Here is a 14,156-nt window from a genome sequence, read left to right as displayed (position 1 = left end):
TCAAGGCATACTTTTCACTAAGGTCATGTTTTCAGTCTTTCCAAAACACAGCTTTTTTTTGTTCTTGAAGTTTTCTAACAGGTTTTGAAACACTTGTCTGAAAACCCTCCTTGGACTATTGTGGATTCAGCTCAACATCAGCGCTGAATATGCACTGAGGCTTAGATACTGACTTCAGTTCTGTCAGTATAGATCTAGGTAGTAAAATGTGGTTAATACATAACTGGTTAACAATAATAACCAATGACTTGTAAAGCCTTGCCCATTGTCTACAAAATGGAATTGAGTCTTTTGAAAAATGACTTCTTGTGAATCACAAAGCTATCATCAGGAAGAACCAAAGATTCTTAACACCTCGAAAGTAGGAGCCTAATGATGTAGTCATTCTTTGTCCAATTTGAAACAAAGCTATGAGTATATAATGAAAAGTTGTGGTTTAATAAGAAAATGGATAAATGAATTAGGCTATTTCTTTTCTGTATTTCAAAGGTTATAAAATACATACACTTGAACAGAGATAGCAATGTTTGTAAACATCCTTCTGAATTAGCACTATTATCTAAAAGCCTGTCACTCCACATAGTAGGGCCCTTCCACATAGAGGTGATAAGTGATAGTTGTCTTTATGGGCAAAAAGATGCGAGAGACGGGGGAAAAAAGCTTTGCAAATAGGATCAGGTTTTGAAGATTGAATTTAAGAAGTTACTTCTGGCAAATTTGGGTTGAAGAGGCGATTTTGAAGTCCTTTAAGGCTACACTCTTAGAATCTGCCCAGAGTCTCAATATCAAGTGCTCCGTAGGCAGTCCAGCCCTTGAAAAGCCTCTGCTGCTTAAAGAGGCTTGGTAAAGGCTTGTAAGCTCAGTGACTACTTTGAACTGCTATTTGACACACCTGTAAAGTGCAGCAAAACTGATAATTTCCTGCTGGGAAATCGCTTTTATTCTCAAGTGCTTGTAATTCGGTTGAGCCGAATTTTCATATATATTTTTGAAAGTCCCTTAAGTAATTTGTAATGTTCACAAATTGCTTTTTTCTTTCCTCTTAACAGCTACATTTTCATTTTCTTAGCATGTTCATCACTCACTGTTATTATTAAAAAATTGATAAATAGATGTTGATCACATGTATTTAAAAGTACTATATATAGAAATTCAAAACAGAGCTCCCTTGAAAGTAAGAACTTTTCCCTAAGTCACACTTGTGTACATTAACTTACCTCTAGCTATACACATAAGCCAAGTAAGCTTAAGCCACTTTTTAAAAAGTAACTTTTGCTAAAGGAATACATACACAGCTTTAAAAACCACAAACAAGCACTTTCAACTCTATTATCTATTTCTTCTCATATTTACCTCTTTGACTGCACAATACACATCCTCTGCTAACTCTTGAGTCATCATTTTAAAGCATTAGCTACTGATTTCTTGTTATATTAGGTGAGGATTTAGCTTTCTTAAATCACTCCTTTTCTCCATTTCTCTTTTGATATAGCTATTATTCCTTTTTGTTTTGTTATTAATAAGTTAAATTAGTTATTAATTTTAAGTCCATATTTAAAATTATGTTCATGACCTTTTGGCTACTTTCTAGGCAATTTCTCCAATTTTAACCCCTTGAAGATTTAATTTACTTTTTCTTCTAACCCCTTGAAGGTTTAATTTTTTCTGCAAGAGATTTCATTTCTTAGACATCCTTATTTGATAGTTCCTTTTTTATTTTGAAAATAAGAGGAGTAATAATAAACTGTAATGTCTGCATCTGAGAAGAGATTCAGATACACATTTGCTAAGAATCACAATTCAGAAGAATAAAGGGGAGCATGCCAATGTGAGAGAAAAAGGGAAGACTTGTGGCTTGTTATGAGAATGTTGGCATTCTTAAAATTGAAGTATAGTTGATTTACAGTGTTGTGTTTCAGGTGTACAGCAAAATGATTCAGTTATATATATATATACACACACATATATTTTTCCATATTCTTTTCTCTTATAGGTTATTACAAAATACTGAGTATAGTTCCCTGGGCTATGTAGGGGGTCCTCATTGGTTATTTGTTTTGTATATAGTAGTGTGTATGTGTTAATTCCAAATTCCTAATTTGTTCTTCCCCCTTCCCCCTTTGGTAACCATACGTTTTGTTTTCTATGTCTGTGAGTCTATTTCTGTTTTGTACATAAGTGCATTTGACTCATTATTTTTAGATTCTACATATAAGCATTATCATATGATATTTGATATTTTGGCTGGCTTCACTTAGTATATAATCTCTAGGTCCATCCTGTTGCTTCAGATGGCATTTTTTCACTCTTTTTTATGGCTCAGTAATATTCCATTGTCCCTATCTGCCATAGCCTCTTTATTCATTTGTTAGTGGACGCCTAGGTTGCTTCCGTGTCTTGCCTGTTTGTGAACAGTGCAGTAAACATTGGGGTGCCTGGGATCTTTTCAAATGATGGTTTTCTACAGATATGTGCCCAGGAGTGGGATCCTTGGATCTTATGGTAATTTTTTTTTTTTTTTTTTTTTTAGCGTTTTAAGGAACCTCCAACTGTTCTCCATAGTGACTATACCAATTTATATTCTTACCAACAGTGTAGAAAGGTTTCTTTGAGAATACTGGCATTCTGACAGTCCCGAGTTCTTAGACAGGAGGTGCTTTCAGCACTAGCCTTTACTTGGTGGCTGTCAGCCACGAGCAGAGTCTCTGTCTTATGGTGATAGAAGAATAACCTCCTGTATTTAGTCTCCTAAATTCTGCACAATGATTTAATTTCATCACCACCTGGTTCATATAAGAATGTGACTTTTTATCCAATTATATATATAAATTCACATAAATTATTTCAGCTGAATTATCAATTCTGACTCCTGCTATTTAATTTTTAGTAATATTAGAACTCATGTGTCTTCATATATTCTTTTAACTATAATTCTTGCCCTGAACTTGAAAGTTATTAGCTTTTCTTGCTTATTTTCAGGGCTTCCCTGGTGGCTCAGTGGTAAAGAATTCACCTGCAATGCAGGAGACCCAGCTTCAATCCCTGAATCAGGAAGATCCCCTGGAGGAGGACATGGCAACCCACTCCAGTACTCTTGCCTGGAGAATCCCATGGATGGAGGAGCCTGGTGGGCTGCAGTCCATGGGGTCACAAAGAGTTGGACACAACTGAGCGACCTCACTTTCACTTTTCACTTTCATGCATTGGAGAAGGAAATGGCAACCCACTCCAGTGTTCTTGCCTGGAGAACCCCGTGAACAAAGGAGCCTGGCAGGAACAGTCTATAGTGTCCCAAAGAGTTGGACACAACTGAAGCAACTGAGCATGCTTATTTTCTAGGGTAATGCTCTTCTTCCCTTACCAACTTAATACATCATATCTTGTATTGTTAAACAATTTACAATGTATGGGTTCGTGTCTTATTCCTATTTCATTTGCAGACAGTCCTGGTACAGTATAGTATTTCTCAGAGGCCATTATCTTACTAGCAGAATTTAAACTGTGCAGAGCTAATTAAAAGCTCTAAAATGTAGCCAGAGAATATGAACGTTTAATACCGTCAAAAATAACTGGAAAATTTGTTAGACTATATCTTTATTCTCCAAAGTTTTATTAGGATGTTCTCTAAAAATTCATATAAACTTTTTATCAGTTATGGCTCAAGGTTAAATTTCTCATTTTGAACTTAAAATTCTTGCTAGGAAAAAAGTACAGAATTTTTGTGTGTGTGTCATATAATTCCTCTCCCACTCCCTGCTCCACTCTTATTTTTGGTTATCATCTTGTTCTTGTTTCATGAATGCAATCAATATCTTTATCTCCCTAATGATATTATTCTTGTCTTAAATTTTCTTGTTTCCTTTTTTCTTTCTTTCTCGTGTGGTTTCTGCCTTTGTTGTTGGAAACTTGTCTTGAGTGTCTAGTAGTCTTTGGCTATGTTCCTGTTTAAAAGTGAATTAAGCTGTTGGAGAAGGCTCTTGAGAGTGAGATCCAACCAGTCCATCCTAAAGGAGATCAGTCCTGTGTGTTCATTGGAAGGACTGATACTAAAGCTGAAACTTCAATACTTCAGCCACCTCATGCGAAGAGTTGACTCATTGGAAAAGACCCTGATGCTTGGAGGGATGGGGGACAGGAGGAGAAGGGGACAACAGAGGATGAGATGGCTGGATGGCATCACTGACTCGATGGACGTGAGTCTTGAGTGAACTCTGGGAGTTGGTGATGGACAGGGAGGCCTGGCGTGCTGCGATTCATGGGGTTGCAAAGAGTCGGACACGACTGAGCAACTGAACTGAACTGAAGCTCATAGGAAGCTCTGTTTACATGGGTAATGCTTTTGGGTTTTGATGCAGGTTGTGGAGAAGGCAATGGCAACCCACTCCAGTACTCTTGCCTGGAAAATCCCATGGATGGAGGAGCCTGGTAGGCTGCAGTCCCTGGGGTCGCTAAGAGTCAGACATGACTGAGCGACTTCACTTTCACTTTTCACTTTCATGCACTGGAGAAGTCAATGGCAACCCACTCCAGTGTTTTTGCCTGGAGAATCCCAGGGACAGGAGAGCCTGGTGAGCTGCCATCTATGGGGTCGCACAGAGTCAGACACGACTGAAGCGACTTAGCAGCAGCAGCAGGTTAATTGACTCATAAGCTGGCTTTTTTAAAAACTGAGGAATAATTGACATATGATATTGTTTAATTTTAAGGTATGCAGCGTGTTGGTTTCGTACATTTATAAATTGCAATATAATTATTTTCGAGTGTTAGCTAATACGTTTATCATGTCACATATTTATCACTTTTTTTATATTAAGAGTAGTTAAGATTTAGTCTCCTAGTAACTTTAAACTTTATAACACAGTACTATTGGCTAGAATCACTATGTTGTACCTTAGATCTCCAGAACTTATTTATCAACTAGTTACAAGTTTGTACCTTTAACATCTCCCCAGTTGCCCCATCCCTAGCACCTGGTAACCACCATTCTACTCGGTTTTTCACAAGTTCAAGTTTTAAAGATTGCGTATATAAGTGAGATTATAAAGTATTTGTCCTCTGTCTGACTTATCTCATTTTGTATACTGTCTTTGAAGTCCATCAAGGGAATTCCCTGGTGGTTCAGTGGTTAGGACTTGGCGCTTTCACTGCTGTGGCCCCAGGTTCAGTCCCTGGCCAGGGAACTAAGATCCTGCAAGCTGCACAGCATGGTCTAAATAAATAAATAAAAGACTGTCTTCACTGTCCCAGATGGCAGGATTTCCTTCTTTCTCATGGTCGTATAATATTCTTTTGTATAAATACACCACATCTTCTTTATACATTCAACTGCTGACCGACACTTAGATTGCTTTCGTATCTTGGCTATTGTGAGTAAAGATACAATGAACTGGGTATGCAGATATCCTTTCGAGATGCTGATTTCAATCCCCTTGGATGTATACCCAGGAATGGGATTGTTGGATCATATGGTAGTTCATTTTTTAGTTTTTTGAGAAACTGCCATCCTGTTTTCCATTATAATGGTTGTCTCAATTTATAATCCCACCAACCATACACAAGGATCTCCTTTTTCCCATATCCTCACCAATGTTGCTATCTCTTGACTTTTTCTAAAAGCCATCCTGACAGGTGTGAGATGAAATCTCACTGTGGTTTTGGTTTGCATATCCCTGATGATTAGTGATATTGACCATCTTTTCATAGATCTGTTGGACATCTGTTGGACATGTCTCCTTTGGAAAAATGCCTATTCAGGTCCTTTGCCCATTTCTTATTAGATTATTTTCTTTTTTTGCTGTTGAATTGCATGAGTCCTTTATATATTTTGGTTATTAGTGCTTTATCAGATACATGGTTTATGAATATTTTCTCCCGTTCTATGGGCTGTCTTTTCAATGCATTGATTGTTTCCTTTGCTGTTCACAAGCTGTTTAGTTTAATGGAGTCCGACTTGTTTATTCTAGTTTTTGTTTCCCGTGTTTTGGTGACTAATCTGGGAAATCACTGCCTGGACCAATGTCAAGGATCTTTTCCCCTCTGTTTTCTTCTGGGAGTTTTATGGCTTCGGGTATTGATTTTGAATTAATTTTTGTGAATGGCACAGGATAAGTCTCCTGGGTATTTTTGAGGGGTCATGGAACTAATCCCTCACAGATACTAAGAGATGACTGTACATGTATCATTCCAGAATGATGAAGTCATGTTCTTGGGGAAAGCAGCTTTATCAACCATAGTACTCACTCATTTCCAGAGTTACCCAGGTCAGGTCTTCTCTTCCCATCCCCTTCAGGGAGGCTATTTTTATACATTTGTAATATTGTTCTTTTGTCATTCCCATTACATCCATCCTCTCCTAAGTATTCTCGTGAAAGTGAAGTGAAAGTGAAGTCGCTCAGTCGTGTCTGACTCTTTGCGACCCTGTGGACTGTAGCCTCTGTCCATAGGATTCTCCAGGCAAGAATACTGGAGTGGGTTGCCATTTCCTTCTCCAGGGGATCTTCCTGACCCAGGGATCAAACCCAGGTCTCCTGCATTGCAGGCAGACGCTTTACCCTCTGAGCCACCAGGGAAGCCCAAGTATTCTCTTAGAGTCACATAAATTAAATTCACTCTTCATGCTATAAAGTTGTATGGATTTTGACAAACATATTTTTTTTCCCTCATCCTGAACCCCCCTCCCACCTCCCTCCCCATCCCATCCCTCTGGGTCATCCCAGTGCACCAGCCCTGAGCACCCTTGTGTCATGTACTTACCGTTACAGCATCATATAGAATAGTTTCGCTGCCCTAAAAACTTCTCTGCTTCACTTACTCAATCCTCCTCTCCAGCTCCTTGCAACCACTGATCTGTTTACTATTTCTACTGTTTTGCCTTTTTCATATCTGAGGTCATTTAATTTTACCAGAAGGAAAACTGGATTCCCCAACTTTTCCCAGTGGGGGAAGAAAGGGATATATACAGATAAATATTTGGTGGTGGAAATTGGAAATAAGTGGTTTGGGGTCTCACTGTTGACTTGAGGGTTTAATTTGATGGCCATATTTTCTGTCTCGTGCCTCATTCCTGCTTCCCATGGTGCCTAATGGTCCCAGGTCCAGAGGTTGTTGGATTCAATCTCTCCAAAGAACAAACAGCTGTTCTCCTCTAGGGGGTGGGATGCGATGGTCACTCATTGCTCTAGGCAGAGGAGCATACCTGGGACCTAACTGCCTTTTCATATACAGTTTTAGCTGATCTCTTTTTTCCTCTCCTCTCGCTTTTCTGAATTATCAAGGCCTCCAATTTCTGAGCAGTTCCAGAGTTACAGATGTCATTCCCCATTTCTTGGAGGAATCACTCTCTGCAGGCACTTAGGTATCAGTGTTTCCTCTGCTAATCTTCTCTGTCAGCTTTCTGTCTTCCAAAATCAGTTAAGTTCTCTTGTTTGTGTGGATTTATGCCATGCTTATGTATTTTGCAAATACAGCTCTTAATGTATAGTTGTGATAAAAAACAATGTACAGTAGATTTCTTTTTTTCTTTTTAAAAAATCAAATTTAGGTATCATGTATCTGTATAATATGTACGTATTTTTAAAGTTAATAAAAAAGAAAGAAATCAACTGTACATTATTTTTTATCACAACTATACACAGAGCTATATTATGTAATTAATTTTTTTTTAGAACTATAGTTAATATACATGCTCATTTGTTCATGAGTATTCCCTGGATGCTCTTGGGTCAGGAATAAACCTGTAAAAAAAAAAAAAAGCTATCAGTAGTATTCTTGTGAAACTTGCTGAAGTTAACATTTCAGCTTCACTTGTGGTTGCTCCCATGGAAACACCATAGCAACTGCAACAGCTGGCAGAGTTTGGAAGTTTCTACATTGACTCCTTTCATGGCAGGTTGCTCTTTCACACACTCTCTTATTCTTTGGCAGCAAGTGGAATACCAGCAGGTCAGACTGACTTATATTAGGGACATCTTAACTTTGTCCATATTGTTAACAAAAAAAATCAAGGACAGAATTCAAGACCTGTTTACTTTAGTAACAGGAATAAAAATTATAAAATTACTAATTGTTTCTATAGTTCCAGTAAGTGAAACCGGTAACTTTTAGTGGTTTTGGTTATGGAATATTTTTTAGGTTTATTCAAGTTATTTATTAATATTTATTATTGAGGTATCATTGATGCACAATATTATATACAAGTTTCAGGTGTACAACTAGTGAGTCACAATTTTTAAAAGGTTACATTCCACTTGTAGTTATTATAAAATATTAGCTACATTCCCTGTGTTATACAATATAGCCTCACAGCTCATTTCTTTCTCTCTTTTTTTATAATGATTTCAATAGACCTTTATTATCCTGTACTGTTTTCTAGGAGTCTCTGCCATAGAGCTTTCACTTTAGACTTTGTTAAAATTTGCATTTATGTCAGACATAGTAGTTTGTACTTCTTATTCCCCCTTCTCCTATCTTGTCTCCCCCTTCTCTCTCCCCTCAGACAATTCCTAGTTTATCTTCCATATCTGTGAGTCTGCTTCCTTTTTGTTTTATTCACTAATTTATATTTTGGATTCCATAAATAAGTAATATCATGGTTTGTAGTTATGTTTTACTGAATGTACTGAAAGGGATGCATGTATTTTCTTATCCTAAGGGCTTAAATGGGATGAGATGAAATAGCAGTTTTAAGAAGGGGTATCTAGCTAGGTGAAGGCTTAAAGAGATGCTTTTGGTGTGCCCACTGTGGGATGCATGGCTTCTCTTATGTGATCTCATTTACTTTTATTTTCCAAATGACCACTGAGGGAACTATGAACACTTTACAGATTCAAACTTGGACCCTTTGTCTTCAAACAGGGCAGAGCCAAACTGGGAACCCAGGGCCTGTGCACTTTCCACTGGGCCCGTTTCCCTAGCTTGGGTTCTGTATTTCCCCTGTGCTTTGCTTCCAGGTTAGCCAGAGCCAGTGGAGGACAGTGGATAAGCATGGACCCTGAAGCCACACTGCCTGCGTTTAAATGTCTATCCCATGTACCACTTGGGCTCTGTGCCTGTTTATTTGTAAAATAGAAGAGAATGATAGTTGCAATGGGAATTAATATTGTAAAACACCCAGTAAACATTACACAAGTGTTTACTAAATAATAGGTAAATTCTGCTGGATTTCTTATCTTTCTGCTATGCTCAGTACTTAAAGGAAAGTAGATATTGTCTTTAGGCCTTCCCCTAGGGGCCAGCTCTATGGAAACTGAAGTGTGTATAGATGTCAGAGTTCCTTCTTACATGGAAGGTTTGGGCCAGACATAATACATTTTCACTAAAATGTTACTCAGTTTCCCTGGTGGTTTAGCCATGAAAAATCCACCTGCCAATGTAGGAAACAGTGGGTTTGATACCTGGGTCAGAAAGATCCCCTGGAGAAGGAAATGGCAACACACTCCAGTGTTCTTGCCCATAGGAAATCCCATGGACAGAGGAGCCTGGCAGGCTAGTCCATGGGGTTGTAAAAGAGTCGAACATGACCTAGCAACTGAACAAAAAGAAAAAAAATAGTCACTTAGCTGGCCAACCCTCAAATGGTGTTCTTAAGCAAAATCTAAGTGCTTATAAGACTTGCATATAGCTACATACAGCTTTTTTTTTTTTTTTTTTTTGAATTTTGCTGTGTCTTGTGGTATGCAAGATCTTAATTCCCTGACCAGGGACCGAACCTGTGCTCCCAGCAGTGGCAGTGTAGAGTCTTAACCACTGGACTGCTGGGGAAGTCCCCCACAGAGCTTTAATAAGGGTGAAACATTCCAATGTTTGTACTGAAATAATCAGATGAAGGATGGCAAAATAATCTAATTATTTAGTCTTTATAAGTTGAGAGGGCTGAGCTAGATGACTCCAAATACATATGATCTTTGTAGTCATTAAGCTTCTTGATTTAGTCATCCAGCTCTGACCTGGAATGTATGAATAGACACTAATGTGCTTAGATTAAAGAACGGAATGATACAACAGATGAAAATCCTCAGGTGTCTTTTGCCTGATTAAAGTTCCAGAGGCTGCCTATCTGGCACGTAGGAGCAACCACAAGATTGCAGAGATCTTCGGTTATAGCTTTGTGTCCTTTTGTTCACGAGTCACTGTGACCCTTTATCCCCATGTTGAATAGATAGATCGATGACCTCGGGGCCATACTGCACCTCAGAGGTTACTTTTTAAATGAAGGAATTAGGACAATGCTGTTCTCCCTCATGGGCAGGTGACCTGCCCAGGATGTTATCCTCATCCAGTGTAGACTCAGGGACAACACAATCTGTCTCAGGAGACCAACAATTTCACATGTCCAGTATTGTCAACAACTGAAGATTAACCTTTGCTTGCTTGCTTGTAGGAATGACAGAGGAGCTGAAAGTGTTCAGAGTCTGAGGGGTAAACACACTGCAAAAGATAGTGTTTCTCAGTCTGGGAGAGGGTTTTATATCAATCTGAGAAAAGCATTTGAGTAATTGTAATCGAGCATCCTGGGCTCAAGCTAGACCTCTCGTGGCTCATCCACATGATGGATGGATAGTGAGCACTGATTGGAGAATCAGTACCTTCTGAAGAGGCAGCTGTCGAAGGTTCTCACCCTGGCAATTATCTGGAAATTGTCTTGGTTAATGAGATTATGCTGCTGAAAAGCAAACGAAACTGAGGCTGTTGAGCTGATCAGGAAAGTGTTTTCCCTTTGTATTGTAGAGTAGGTGCCTATGGGAGCAGAGAAACACTGGGGTGACCATCTGACTCTCGTTTACATCAGGCAGTTGCTAATTTTAGGGAGCATTTGGGAACTTAGGCTCAGAAATTTCCTTATTTAGCCATTTCCCCCCACTGGGAAGATCCTGTTGTAGGGATATCTCTGTTTAGTTTTCCAAGTACTGTTGACCCTTGAACAACTCAGAGATTACAGGCACCAGACCTTCCATGCAGTCTAAAATTTAACAGTTAACAGCCGGCCCACCATGTATGCGATTCCACATCTGCAGGATTCAACCAGCCCTGGATCATGGAGTACTGTAGTATTTACCGTTGAAAAAAATCCACATATAACTGGACCCATGCAGTTGAAACCCCGTGTTACTCAAGGGTCAACTGTAGTTGGAATTCTTGACAATAACCCAACAGAATGCTGCTGCTAGTAGTAGCTCTTATCTATCATGTGGGAAAAGAAGAAAGGCAATGTTGTGTATTGGTTAACAGCTGGGCCCTGAAATGAAACTCCTGGATTCGATTCTTCATTGTACTGTTTGCAAGCTTTGTGATTTTGAGTAAATTAACCTTTCTGGGCCTCAGTGTTCACATTTATAAAATGGAAATAGTAAGTGTTCCATCCATGTTAGCTACTGTTGTTAACGTTGTCGTCGGTTTTATTAGCTGACCAGTGACTCCAGGAAGAATCAAGGTCTGTTGTATCCATACGTCGGTTCCTTTATGGGCCCTTTTCATACCAGGTATGATGAGTGAGATACGTGAACCAAACATCCCAGTGGCCTGAGACATTTCCTGCTTATGACTTCGATTTTTCTCGCCAACAGCACAGTGAGTACAATGAGTACAGGTGATTTCATTCCTTCTCATGGATATTTTTTCCCTAGTTCCTTATCTGGGAAATCAAGGTTTTCTGGCTTACCATTCTGAAAAGATAAACCTTTATTGATTTTTTTTTCCATTACCGCAGGCTGTTAGCTAAGAGATCTTGATCTGTCACAAATGAAGGAATTTGCCCCAACATTCTTGAAATCTTCTGACCAAGGCAGTACTTACTCTTAATTAAGATAGTGCTCTGGAAGAGCAGGGATCCAAGAGTTACGTCCCTGTGTTGAGAAGAAAGCACCAAAAAGAAAACTCAGACTAGACTTTTGCAGAGCAGCTCAGCTGGTTGGGAATTGGCTTTGTTTAATGGTCAACTCCTCAGAAGATTTTCCTCAGCTGAGTGGGCTTGGTGGGGCACTAGCTTGAGCATGTTGCTTAGCAACTGGATTTTGTGACACCCAGTTCTCAAAGAGTCAAGCAGCCCACCCCTTGCCTGCCCTCCACCAACCCTCAGCTACCACCCTGAGCCTCCTATTAGACAATCGAGTATGTGCTGGAGGGAGGGACCAGAGACTGGGGGTGAAGTTTAATCATTGAACTGAGCAGCCCGCAAGTATATAATCTGTAGCACCTAGTTCCCCGGAAGCCTCCAGGCTAGACTGGAAGTGGGCAGCTCTCCAGAGACGTGGGTGTAACACTGCACAGAAACCTCTGCTCACCTCAGGAGAAACCAAACTTGGAGAAAATGTTTGCGGTACACTTGTTGGCGTTTTACTTCACCAAGCTGAAGGAGGATCAGATCAAGAAGGTAAGCACTCTCAGAGCTGAGAGATACCTGGTTCTGTTTTCCCTGATAGAGTTAACTGACCCCTACACAGGAAAAGATTTAAGAGAGCTTATTAGCATAGGCACAAGGCACACAGGAGAGGATTAAAAAAAAAAAACTCACAGAGGGGGACAAAGAGGTAAATCTCCCATCAGCTGTACATTGCATACTGTCCTGAGCCTTCAATTTCACTCAAAACTTCCTGGCAGACACCAGATGGGAAGGGGATGAGGAGAAAGTCTGTAAAAAGCCCGGAGATGATTGTGTTTAATGTGAGAGATGTTTAGGAGGGAGAGCTACAAAGGAGAATAATTTTGTTTTATTTTTTTAAAGAATTTGAGAACTTTAGAAGTAATTCACATGATTCTTCACGTGCTTGAAAAGTATAAATGCAAACACCAAAAAGGGTGTGAGATTCCACATATAGTAATCAAAATATAAATTATTGGTATGTGCTGTTTGCCAGGGGTGTGTGTGCTATTAATGATGTGCATTATTTTGCCACTTTGCCCAAGAAACCTATCTATGAAACTGATTCCAAGGTGGGCTGATTAAAAGTTGCCAAGGCTGGAGGCCAACAGCATTCTCTCCTGGCAGCTTGGAATGAGGCCGGCCTGCCACTCTAGCCACACCAGTGGCAAGGCTCTGAGCACAAAAATTGCTCAATTTATAGATACCAGAGGTCCTCCCAGCAGGTCAGTTCAGTTCAGTTGCTCAGTCGCGTCTGACTCTTTGCAACCCCATGGACTGTGGCACGCCAGGCTTCCCGATTCCCGACTTTTATCACCGACTCCTGGAGCTTGCTCAAACTCATGTCCATCAAGTTGGTGGTGCCATTGAATCATCTCATCCTCTGTTTTCCTCTTCTCCTTCTGCCAGTAGGTTGGTTTAGCCAAGATTACCCAGGTATTTAAGGTGGAGTAGGGATTAAACCCAAGCCCCTGACTCCTCTTCCAGCATTCTTTTCATTGTATCATGATGCTTCCTAGCCTTTCAAACTGAAAGCAAGGAAGCATGGCACCTTTGGGCAGCCCTCCTGCACTGGGTGGGATAACCTCCCTCCCTACATTCATTAGGGAGCTGGCTTGCAGGTTGCAGCAAATCTTAAAATATTGTAAATTAGTCAGAGTTAAGTTATCTGACTTTTCATTTGTCAATTAGATTCATGGAGTCCTCTGCCAGCTTAAGGAGGGGGAAAAGTGCTAAACAGCACTGCTTAAGAATTCATTTACTTCTTGGTCAAGATACGAGCTGCATGGTGTCTCTCCAGCCCCCAAGGAGAGTCTTTGCAACCTCTGTACCTCCAGTTCTAGCAAATGAGTTTCGTTTCCTTGGGCCCTGTTGTGGTGGTTAACCTTTAGTCACACCCTGGAATCAGGCTGGACATGTTTGTCCACCAGCCCAGGTGCAGGCCCAGGAGGCAAGGTACGCAGCCTCCAACAATCTCTTCTCAGTCCTTCTGGGAGGAGGATCGGTGTTTGTCAAGGCCTGGAGGTGACCCTTCTCTCTCTGGGGAGAAAGTTAAAAGTGAGGTGAGCAAGGATAGTCAGGAACATTTTCCAACCACCTGGAGTGAATGGGCAGCAGGTGTCTGGCATAGCAAGGTTTTATGAGCTGCTTGGATGAGTCACAGGTTCAGAGAAAAAACAACTCATTCACCGTCCTCATGGTGACAGTACATCTGGTCAAAAGGCACAGGCTCGTTCTCCCTCCTGGTCAAGCTGTCAGTCCTCTCCAGAGTTTCTGTGCTTCCCATCTTGAGAGTTGTCAA

The 14,156-nt window shown here is 40.2% G+C and overlaps 1 protein-coding gene across 2 annotated transcripts in view; it reads left to right on the top strand.

Annotated features, from left to right (window-relative positions):
- The window catches only part of HKDC1 (hexokinase domain containing 1), a 41,997-nt gene continuing 40,009 nt past the window's right edge, over window positions 12,169-14,156 (top strand). Inside the window, exon 1 of one of the 2 annotated variants that reach the window (XM_018042596.1) lies at window positions 12,169-12,367. In XM_018042596.1, the coding sequence (XP_017898085.1) occupies window positions 12,305-12,367 (63 nt within the window). In that variant the 5' untranslated portion in view covers window positions 12,169-12,304. The remainder of the gene's footprint in view (window positions 12,368-14,156) is intronic. The other variant, XM_018042597.1, reaches the window with a different exon arrangement.

Source organism: Capra hircus, chromosome 28 (assembly GCF_001704415.2).
Source record: "Capra hircus breed San Clemente chromosome 28, ASM170441v1, whole genome shotgun sequence".
Classification (NCBI taxonomy): domain Eukaryota; kingdom Metazoa; phylum Chordata; class Mammalia; order Artiodactyla; family Bovidae; genus Capra; species Capra hircus.
Note: the sequence above shows the minus strand (reverse complement) of the source record. Positions and strands in the feature narration are given on the sequence as shown.